At 36.5% G+C, this 12090-nt stretch overlaps 1 protein-coding gene across 3 annotated transcripts in view; it reads right to left on the bottom strand.

Moving 5' to 3' along the window:
* Positions 1-12090, bottom strand: part of PIK3CB (phosphatidylinositol-4,5-bisphosphate 3-kinase catalytic subunit beta) — a 105263-nt gene that overhangs the window by 21757 nt on the left and 71416 nt on the right. For 2 of the 3 annotated variants that reach the window (XM_084901764.1, XM_084901765.1), the window contains exons 12-17: positions 11824-11874; positions 9599-9787; positions 4687-4808; positions 4334-4399; positions 2338-2481; positions 878-977 (exon numbers count right to left, since the gene is read on the bottom strand). In XM_084901764.1, coding sequence (XP_084757890.1) covers positions 878-977; positions 2338-2481; positions 4334-4399; positions 4687-4808; positions 9599-9787; positions 11824-11874 — 672 coding nt within the window. The remainder of the gene's footprint in view (positions 1-877; positions 978-2337; positions 2482-4333; positions 4400-4686; positions 4809-9598; positions 9788-11823; positions 11875-12090) is intronic. The other variant, XM_084901766.1, reaches the window with a different exon arrangement.

Here is a 12090-nt window from a genome sequence, read left to right as displayed (position 1 = left end):
TTAGAAATATTGATGAGAGAGAAACATCGATCAGCTGCCTCCTGCACACCTCCTACAGGGCATGTGCCCACAACCAAGGTACATGCCCTTGACCGGAATCGAACCTGGGACCCTTCAGTCCGCAGGCCGATGCTCTATCCACTGAGCCAAACCAGTTAGGGGGGTCACTCATTTTTAATTATACTCAGGGTAGTTGTATCAGGTTAGGTGAAATTTTGACCTTGTTATTGCCCTTATTTGGAGATTAAGTATGATTTAACATTCTGCATATGGATGCTTCATCTGCCATAGTTAATTTGACTGAGCAATGGAATGTTCAGAAATTTATCCAAAATTATTCTAGGTGTGTCTGTGAGGGTGTTTTCAGGTGAGATTAGCATTTGAATCAGTAGCCTGAGAAAAGCAAATTGCCATCCCCTATGTGAGGCTTGGGCCTCATCCAAGCATGAAATTTTGAATAGAACAAAAGGCATACCCTCCTGTGAGAAAGAAGAAATTCCACCCGTCTTACTGCCTTGAACGTGGACAAAGGTCTTTTCCTGTTTTTGGACTTGAACTGAAACATGGGCTCTCCTTAGGTGCCACGCTTACCTACTTTCAGAATATTGGCTCTCCTGGATCTTCTGCTAAAATTGTTGAAACTTCATTTTTTTATTTAAATTTTTATTTTAAAAAATATGTTAACAAGATTCAGTTACTAAAACCTCTATAAGTAATGAAATGGAAGAAATTATACAATTTATCAAGTTCCATGTGGCAAATTGAATATGAAGATTCTCTCTCATCACTGATGTTTCTATCTCTCTCTCCCTCACCCTTCCTCTCTGAAATCAATAAAAATATATTTAAAACAAACAAACAAAAAACAAGCTGATACCTGCTTGGAAAGCACTTTCATGTGCCCTACGCTTCCCCGGCAGTACGCTTCAAGGATGACACCAAACTGTACGGAGATAGCAGGAATGTGCACTTCTGATCTGCAGAAAGTTAATATTATGATGGTTTATCAAACACTTCAGATTCACCAAATGAAAGTAATGACTTCTTTATTCTATCACTAGAGGCTCAGTACATGAAATTTATGCTCTGGAGGTGGGGGTGGGGGTAATCCCTCAGCCCAGCCTGCACCCTCTTGCAGTCCGGGACCCCTCAGGGGTTGTCCACCTATTGGCTTAGGCCCGATCCCCCTGGGCCCAAGCCAGCACTCAAGACATCCCTCTCACAGTCTGGGGCTCTCCTAGTCCAGGACCCCTTGCTGCTTACTGCAGCGGAGGCAGGAGAGCTCCTGCCACTGCTGCTGCCTCGCCAACCATGAGCTTCTGGCTGAATTGGGGGAGACGGGGGAGAGGGGAAAGGAAATGCCGCTCAAACAGTAGCTGGCTTGCTGCTTCTTAGTGCTGGCCCCGCCCTCCTGCCCACTGGTGGGGGTGGGGGCTAGCCAGGAGAGGGGCCATGGGAGGTTGAGGCTCCAGCTGTGAGAGGCTGAGGGGTTGTGATAGTGCCCCATCCCACCTCTTCCCCACCTCTGTGGAGATACTGGGCCCACGCAGCCCCCTCTCCCACTGTCTCTGGGGAAGGGGAGCACTGGGACCAGGCCTGCACCCCACCTCTCCCAGGGTGGCAAGGCTTGGCCCTCTCAGCCCCAGCGTTGTCTAGAAGGTCATCCAGAAGAACATTTGGCTGTCCTAATTAGCATATTAGCTCTTTATTATATAGGACTAGAGGCCCAGTGCACAAATTTGTGCACAGGTGGGGGGTCTGGCCAGCCCTCTATGATCAGGGCAGATCGGGGCCTCAGGGCCAGCTGGCCAAGGGGAGGGGACGTGGGAAGTTGGCCAGCAGATCCCACCCCTGATCAGGGTCAGGGGAGGTGATTGGGGGCGGGGCCAGTTAGAAGGAGGGGTCACAGGAGGTTGACTGGCTGGCTGCAGTGAGTGTCATGGCAACCTAGTTCCAGTCATCCAGTCGCTTGAATTTTATATATATTAACTTATGATGCCAACCAAATGAAAAAAGAAAAAAAAAATCCTCCTGCTAAAATATTTTAGTGAGATTTCAATTCTTTAAACATCATAGTACAAAAAGGTATGAAATTTTATAGTTACTTAATTCTTCCAAGAAATTCAAATATTTTACATATTACCTTATTTGCTTTTTAGAGTGAAATGGTAATATTACCAATTTAGAGATACTTACAAAGATCTGACTCATCTCACACAATTGACTAAATCTCCCAACTCGTTTTTATTCAATTTTTCTCACTTAAACAATGTTTATATATTTGGAACAGGAAGTTATACCTTAATCCCTGAGATGTTTATAAAACACTTAACTTACCTAAGGTGCCAAAACAGGAACTGCCCTATCCTCCGATTAGCAAGTGCTCTTTCTAATAGGAATCTAGAGAGGGCACAATCGAGAAAAGGCTCATATTTTAAAACTTGCACCAGTTGTAATAGATATTGCGAGAGTTCTTCATCACTGGAAAAAACAAGACAAACAAAACACACACAGTAAGTCACTTAACATCCTGTGCCAGAAAAAGATCCCTTCCTATCAAACTACTGAGTATTAACTTTCTGAAGCACAGTGGTTCTTTTGGGTCAGGCCTGTTGCATGCTTCCATTCACGGCTCCACTATTACAGTAACACAAGAAAAGCTGAAGATTTCAGCAAGAGGGAGAGTGGAAGGGAGCAAAGAACAGATATATGGGGCATTTTTATTAAATTATTTAGGATGAGACAAGAGATGATTGTACTTATAATTGGCCAGAGTTATAATAAAATTCAGTACTAACTTCTGGTCATGTTGAAAATGTTGTGTACTCAGTCAAGCAATCATTTTAAAACTATGTCAGTACTGTGGTAATTTATTTTCCTCTCCTATGATTAGGATTAAGTAATTCTTTCTCCCAGATAATGAATGTACAATTAAAATCTTAACTTTAAGTAGTCTGAAGGATAAGAAAACGAATGCATTTGTGAGTACCGAACCACTGAATTAATAAAACATAATATCGTAATTAACATGAGTTGAATTAATTAAGGTTAGTGGTTCTCTATTGGATGTCCATCCCAAAACCATTCACATGTAAACGCACTCCCATCAGAGGCAATTCCAGTAGTCAGGTAAGATATGAATCTCAAGTCCACAACTTACAAGTAAATGCCATAGATTTCCACACAGTTTTGACCAAAGGGGACTGTACAAGCATATTCACTGCAGGATTGCTTATAACAGACAAATCAAGAGAAAACTTAAAGTGTTCCTCAATAGGGGAATGAAATAATTAAGACATATCCTTATAACAGAATATTACACAGTGGTAAAATAAATAAACTACATTTATAATGAGAGAGACTGACCTTAAAAACCTAATGTTGATTTTTTTAAAAAAGTGAAGTGCAAAACAATACACACAGCAAAACACATTTGTGTGAATTTTAAATGTATTATATTATCAATTTGTACCTATATTTTTATTTTATTTATTTATTTATTTATTTTTAAAGATCAAAGTCCTTTGAGGTTTTTTTTTTTTGTTTGTTTTTTTAAATATAGGTTATTGATTTTTAACAGAGAGAAAGGGAGAGAGATAGAGAGTTAGAAACGTCGATGAGAGAGAAACATCGACCAGCTGCCTCTTGCACACCCCCTACCGGGGATGTGCCCGCAACCAAGGTACATGCCCTTGACCGGAATCGAACCTGGGACCTTTCAGTCCACAGACCGATGCTCTACCACTGAGCCAAACCAGATTCGGCTGTACCTATATTTTTATAGATATAGAAGTGTGGTAAAGCAGAAAGTGTGGTATAGAAGGATAAATATCAAATTCATGATTATGGCTGTCTCTGGAAAATGAAAGTAAAAATCAGGGCTCAGTTAGGAAACTACAAGGACTTCATCTTTAACTGTAATGTTATTTACTTAAAAATTAAAATTAAATAATCATTACAAAATATTAACATTTATTAATTCTGAGTGGTAGATAGAAGTTAACACAGCAGGCCTAACTGCTATCCTTTGAAAAAGGCTGGCCCTTGGCAGGCATCTGGAAACAGATTTAAAAGGCTTTCTACCAACCTAACAGAAAAGAGTAGCTCAATGTGCTTAAACTGTGCAAATAGTATATTTTATGTTACATATCCATTTTTCTTCTGGAACTCTAGAATTTTGGTTTGTGCTAGATAGAGGGTGCTTATGTGATTAGCAACCAAGTCTCTAATGCTTCCCTTGTAGACATTTCAAACGTGTGTTTTCAACTCATTATTGGGGGAAATTAAGTGTATTTAGTTTGATTCCACTGGGAAAGGAACCTTAGAAACTTGCCTGGTTTCCTCCAGACTTTGCCCCATGAATCTTTTTCCTTTGCCAATTCTGCTCTGTATCCTTTTGCTGTAATAAATCATAACCAAGAGTATGATTATATGCTGAGTCCTATGAGTCATCCTAGTGAATCATAGAACCTGAGGGTGATCGTGGGACCTCTGATACAGTATGTTTTGTTTTACAATATAGAGTAAAGGCAGAGAGAGAGGGAGGGAGAAAGAGAAAACAAATGCTTTAAATTCTGAATAATTTCTACCCTTTTGCTTTCTTATTAGATATTCAAGCAGGCATTACCGTCTCTATATACACCCAAGTAATTCCTTGCCCCCCAAAAAGCCAACTGCAGGAGATACCTCATCTGTCGCAGGCAGCCTACAGCATATTCCCGAACGTACTGATCTGGATAGTTGAAATCTAGAAGCTCCAGGGCCTCCCGAGGAGGTAGTTTAGGCCAAATCTGAAGTAGTGCCTGAAGCTGTTTAAAAATTGAAACTGGTTCAGAAATTATAGGGGTTAGGAGAAGAGATGGGTCAAAAGGAGAAGCATACTTGAAATTACAGAGGCCTCAAAAATCCATTCCTGTTAATATGGAATAATAAAGACTGTCACAGTTGAAATATTCTATAGATAGACAGAAAATAAAAGCTATTAAATACTTACTTGGAAATAGATGAAGCACTGAATATATGAATTCTACAATCAATGACCATTAAATAATTTGAAAAGAAAGAGAGGGTGAGGAAGAGTACATGTGCACAAAATTATCAAGAAATACTTAAAGGGCCGAGACCGGTTTGGCTCAATGGATAAGAGCTTGGGAACTGAAGGGTCCCGGGTTCGATTCCGGTCAAGGGCATGTACCTTGGTTGCGGGCATATCCCCAGTAGGGGGTGTGCAAGAGGCAGCTGATCGATGACTCTCTCTCATCGATGTTTCTGACTCTCTATCTCTCTCCCTTCCTCTCTGTACAAAATCAATAAAATATATTTAAAAAAAAAAAAAAAGAAATACTTAAAGGTAAAATTCAAAGTACAAATATAGGTGGCAATGCTCAAATTAATGAGTTATTTACATGTTAAGTTCATTAATAACAACATAAAATTATTTTGAGGGAGTTTACTTTTAACTCTTAATATTTTAAGAGAATCTAATGACTTGATGGAACTTTTTATTGATCATAACATGCTTAAACCCTAAATCATAATAAGTAACTCATTAAAAATAAATAGTACCTAAGTTGTTTATTTTTATAAACAAGACAAATATAACTAGTCTTCTAGTTGCAGATGCCACTTAGAAATGGTCTAGATTTAGGATAAAAAATAATCCCTTGGGGAGATAAACTGGGACTACAGGTAGAGGGCAGGTTTGGGTACACATGGCCACATCTTTGGAAACCTGAGTTCCAGAAAGCACAAACTTCTTGAGCTTTTGTACAAGACTTAGGCTCTAAGAATTTAAGAATTAAGAGTAATGTTTCTTTAAAAAAAAAAAATACAACTTTTATTGATTTCATAGAGGAAGGGAGAGGGTGACAGAGAGAGAAACATAAATGATGGGAAAGAATCACTGATTGGCTATCTCCTGCTCGCCCCATACTGGAGATCGAGCCTGCAACCCGGGCATGTGCCCTTGACTGGAATCAAACGTAGGACCCCTCAGTCCGAAGGCTAATGCTCTATCCACTCAACCAAACCAGCTAGGGCTCTCATCATTGATGTTTCTTCTTTATTTTTTAAAAATATATTTTATTGGTTTTTTACAGAGAGGAATGGAGAGGGAGAGAGAGTCAGAAACATCAATGAGAGAGAAACACCAATCAGCTGCCTCCTCCACACCCCCTACTGGGAATGTGCCTGCAACCAAGGTATATGCCCTTGACCAGAATCGAACCTGGGCCCTTGAGTCCGCAGGCTGACGCTCTATCCACTGAGCCAAACTGGTCAGGGAACATCATTGATGTTTCTCTCTTTCTCTCCCTCTCCCTACCTCTCTGAAATAAATAAAAATATATATAAAAAAAATTAAGTAAAAACAGTTTGTATTTTATCTGCATCTTATCAGAGCACAGCTCGAGACTCATCAGGATGCTCTTGGCAAGAGCTCTTTCCTCATGTTTTTGATATGTTGATAGCATGCATTCTTATCAGGGATGGTTAAGTGGGAAGAAAATTGGTTATGGAGAGCAAAAAAATTTTTTGTTAATTATGAATGTAGCACTCTAAAGCTCAACCCTATGTAATAAAATCTTTGTCTTTAATATTTATCTTGTTGGGTTTCCTTCGTTATTACTGACAGGTCCAAGGAGAAAACACAAAACGCATACAAGAAAGTTACAAACTATGGCAAATAGACGGCAATGAATGGAAAACGTTCTCTCACTGACTGCCCCAATCTCGAAGTCATGTTGTGAGAGATGGTCTGTTACTACCTGCAAGCTGCCTTGTATATGTCATTTGAACTGTTATGTGAGATTTGGGCTTTGAGAATTAAATAAAAATAGTTTACATTTTATTATTTAATTCTACAAATTATTCAACTTCTCATTAATTATGTCGGTGCCCCCCTAAAATCAGTAATATCTGAATATCTAATAGCTAAGTTAAAAGGTATTTTCTTGTATCAAAGAAATTTCAAAGTTTACTAAAGATAATTTAAGAAATTAACTTAATTTTTCAATCATTATATATTTACAGGATAGCTCGTGAGTAAGTTTTAAAGATTTTATTACCTTGCTATTAGTATACATTGATATAAATTGATACATGTAAAACTTAATATTCATAATTACATGAAAAATTTTCAACAAACAGTAAAATGTTATTTTATTTTAACTTTTACCTACCTTAAAATTTTAATTATTCTTAAAAGTTGCATTGAATAAAAATAAGTATACTTGTTATTCATATATTTTAAAGCATACATTACATAACAGACAGATACTTGTCTGTGGTATCAAAATCTCACGGGAATGAGGTTATAAAAAGACTTAAAAAGATTCCTACAGAGTGTAATATTTTAAAAAGTTTGAGAAATACTGGTTTAAAGATATAAAATATCCACCCCTTCCCCACTTTGCTCAAGGCCATAAAGGACCAGCAGTCCTCATTATGGAGAGAGGAATTAGTGGGCACCATTTCCTGTGGGTCTGAAACAATAGTAAAAAAAGCTCCAGCATCTTGAGTTAACACTTGGAATACATTACTCCACAAAAACAATACTGCTAAGGGTAGATAATACTCTAATACTTGAGGTTCAACTATGTTGTGGGCTAAAAACAGCCCTCCTATTGAAAAGTAATTAACTTTGCTAAGATTATTTAAAAATCAATTATATAAACATAAATAAATTACCAAAACCCATCACTTTAGTTTATGGAAACATAGAAACCAACAGGGAAGGGAAATAATCGGACTCAGCCATATAAATAGTAAAAGCAATGCTGACTAATGACTTATCTGCATGCTGCAAAGACCATTGAAGCCCTTCTGCATTATGCCAACAGAGTATTTTCCTGTGGATTAATGGGAGACTACTCTATAGAATTTTCATCTATGGCCTATACCTGTAGAATCAGAGTACAAACTATGCACCAGGCTTCTGACTCACTTTTTAAGGTAGTAGGTTTACTGAAAATACAATCTGCATTCTTCTGTACCAGTTTACTGTAACTGGCAATAGGGCAGGGTTGAGAGAAAAGCCAAACCACATTACTTTTTATTCTATTAAATTTTTTTCCCTACACTACTAAAAAAAGATTAGGATTGTGAAATTCATGCTTTCACACACTTGTTTCCTAACATTTAGGTGTGTATACTTGAGTATTAAGTTGCACTACTAGCTTTCTTTTAACATCAAAATGGAGGATGTTAAACTATCTGAAAATAATGCTTTAGATTCCCTCATGGAAATCAGATAAGCATGCTAAATTCCTGAATATAAAAATTACTGTCTGTAGGGTACAAATAAATATTAACCATAAATTAGTTCATTCTATTTTCTGACAGTTGACATACAATAAAACCTCTTTCTCAAATATCTTTTACGTATACAGCAAGAATTATTTCCTACTCTATAATTTTATACAAAATAATATGATGTATTTCTTGGTGGAGGGTAGGATCGGGAAGTACTTAGAAATGAACACTACCTATGAGAAGTAGGCAAATGTGCCAACTAAAAAATGTTTATATCTGGTATGCCACCATTATGAGGGCTCACCGAAAACTAAGCTTGAATTTAAATAAGATGTAACAACAATAAAACCTATCTAAAGGACAAAATTAGTTTTTTTCAGAGTAAGTAATATGCATGTGGTCTAACTATAGAAACAGTTTAAACAAAGCCCATAATAAATATAATTATATAACTGTTCAAAAAAATCATTAAGAAATAAACTCAAAAGAAATCCTTTCTATACTTAATTTGAGAAGAAAAACTATAACAAAGATTTTAAAAATGCATTTGATTAAAATAAAATTTTAAAGTCATCATAGAATTACTAAACCCAAAAAACTCTTTAAAAAAAAACAACACTGGGTGAATTCAACTAAGTAAAAACTTTGATTATTTCAATATTCCAAATGTATCTGTACTGATTACAAACAGAAAAAGGATCTTTCTATACATCTTTTATGGTCAATTAAATTTAATAAATGCTGGTGTTTTTTGAAAGTCTTAAAAAATCAAAAAAGGAGTTAAAATTTAGTGGTCTTTTAAAATGAAGCAAATCCCCCCCCGCCCCCCCTCTATTCTGCCTAAAAGCAAACATTCAACTCTGCCAAACAGAAATGAATGTTAAAATTGAGCTGAATGGTTTATGTTCTAAAATGTTAACTGTCACAAATGGAAGTAATTTTCAAATAACATACTCATTTTAGAACAGCCACTGCAAAGGATCTTAAGATTAAAACTTTGGAGTTCACTGACCTGTTAGAAGTAACCCAGGACCTAGAACCTGTCAGTAATTACTGTGTGTGTGTGTGTGTGTGTGTGTGTGTGTGTGTGTAATTATTATTACCAAAACCATTGTTTTTATTGTGTTTAGTGAAAGATATAGGAAATCTACACAAAATCTGGGCTTTTTAAATTTTACTTTCTGGACTACTACTTAGATTATATATGAGTTAAAATCTCAAAATTTCTCCTATAGAAAAATAGCCAACCTATACACATATACCTACTATGTAGGAAAGGACAATTTACACAAAGACAACAAAGTAACATATACTCCCAAAAGATGTTATAGAAGTGATCTTTTGTTACCTGAGCAACATCCTCAAGTTTATTCCACTTGATCGACAGTAATAGCTTTGGCAGTGACTGTGGGAAGTTCTCTCTGCAGTCTTGTCGTAAAGTCCAAATAAGATCCATTTCATTCTCACACAGTTGAGACAAGGGATCCCTGTCCAAGATTTCCTTCAGCACAGCAAGAAACTTTTTTCCACCCCGACTCTAAGAAAGTAAAATTACTCATTATAGAATCGAATTGTGCAAACATCCCTGGCAAACACTTAGCAAATTTTATACAATGAATTTATTAACAACTTATCAGCTTTAACATGTGAGATACCTAAAATAGAATTACTCAAAAAGATTAATAAAGATGTATTTTCCTTTTAAGGTTTTTATTGTCAAATATAACATCTGTAAGCAAAGAATAAAGGAATGAATTATTCTCAAGCAGTTTTGAAAAAAGAAAAATATTGCTTCCTAAAAATCCATATGCAAACACTAGGTGGCAGAATTGCAATCTGGATTAAAAATAAGTTATTATTTGAACGTAAGTTTCTTCTTTAATTTTCAGTTCCTATGGAAACACACACACACACACACACACACACACACACACAAAAAAAAAAAAAAAAGAGATAAACCAAACATATTAAGTTTTAAAAGAAAAGTAGCTCTGGGCAGGTAGCTCAGTTGATTAGAGCTGCATCCCCATATGCAAAGGCTGCAATTCGATCCCTGATAGAGGAACATACAAGAAGCAACCAATGGCCCTCACAGATGTGGCTCAGTTTGTTGAGTATCATCTTATGCACGGAGAGGTAACTGGTTCAATTCCCGGTCAGGACACATGCCTGCCTGCATTGCAGGCTCGGTCCCCAGTGGGTGCCATGTAGGAGACAGCCGATCAATGATTCTCTCTCATCATTGATGCTTCTCTCTTCCCTTCTCCCTCTCACTTCCTCTCTGAAATCAATAAAAAAAAAAAAAAAAAATTATTTTAAGTTACAGGAGAGCTTAAATGAGCTGCCACTGGCCAAGTCTGAGTCATTTTTGAAAATCAAAATAAATGACAGTGATTAATTATAAATCACTAAATAAAATGGAAATCATGAGTCTGTATTACTATACCCTAAAAAAAAGAGAGAGTGAGCAAAAAATGGAGAAGAAAACCTCTTTTATGATATAAGCCAACTAATAAATCCAACAGGAAAAATAAATTTTAAATTCAGCACTTGGCAAACTACTGTAATAATATTGATTCAAGCAAGGTATGTTAATATTAAAACAACTGGGTAAAAATGTGAATCAGGATGTCTACTTGGAGTCAAAATACGCCCCCATAAAATATTTACTAACTTTATAGAGAAAAACCCAGTAGATCAAATGATAACAATTAGTACTAATATTAATCACACCAATTGACATTGTTGCTTCCTGATAAAATTCAGTAAAGAAGAACACTCCATTACTTCCATAGTATTCCTGTTAAAAAGGCATAGCTGGTTTTTATCCATTTGATCATGGATAAAACATTAGGCAATCCAAAGTGAGTGACATTCTACAAAGTAACTGGCTTGTATTCTTTAAAAAGTCAGTTATTAAAATAAGGAAAGGCTGAGCAACTGCTTTAGAATGAAGGAAACGAAAGACGCACAACAATGAAATACAACAAATAATCCTGAGTTGGATCCTGTACCCAATAAAGGACATTATTGAGACAAGTGGCTAAATTTGAATGGAATGTGTAGTTTAGACAACAGAACTACAAGTGTTGCTCAGTGGGTTGAACACTGTTCCATGCAACAAAGGGCTGCCAGTTCGACTGCTGGTCAGGGCAGGTACCAAGGTTTCGGGTTCGTCCTGGGTCAGGGTGCATATGGAAGTCAACCAATTAATGTTTCTCTCTCACACTGATGTTTTTGCTCTCTTCCCCTTTCTCTAAAATCAATAAAAACACATTAAAAAAGGAAAAGAAAATTACAGCCTCCTCATTCAACTGAATAATATTCAGAGTATTATTAATCTATGAGATGTCATAGCGTCCCTAACAAACTAGCTGACCTTGTGTTTATCGCAGAAAAGGGCTTAGCATGTGGAACACAGACCCCTACAGACAGCTGCCATTTAACAAAACATTAGAATGTACATATGCATGAGTACAGTCTTCTGTAAGTTCATTGCCATAAGTGAGATGAAGGTAGCTAATAATAAGCACAACTTTATAATAAGAGTCATGTAAAAACCTTGTTACTTACTGATACATTAGCACTGTCGCTGCTTGCAATCTCAGCTGCCTTTTCGATAATCTGTTTAAAAAGTTTTAAAAAATAAATTTTGGCTTTTGTATTTATAAAATTTTAAATATAAAAGACTTCACTTGTATATATAGTCTGGCATTTCAATGCTTTATAATGTAAACATGAATTTGAAATGCAAAATGGTATTGTGCAGAGATTCACAATCTTTAAACTCCAGAAAACTAGGAACCAATGGCATAGCTATAAGGGACTGTGACTCCTGGG

Source organism: Pipistrellus hanaki (assembly GCF_964339955.1).
Source record: "Pipistrellus hanaki genome assembly, chromosome: 13".
Taxonomy (NCBI): Eukaryota; Metazoa; Chordata; class Mammalia; order Chiroptera; family Vespertilionidae; genus Pipistrellus; species Pipistrellus hanaki.
Note: the sequence above shows the minus strand (reverse complement) of the source record. Positions and strands in the feature narration are given on the sequence as shown.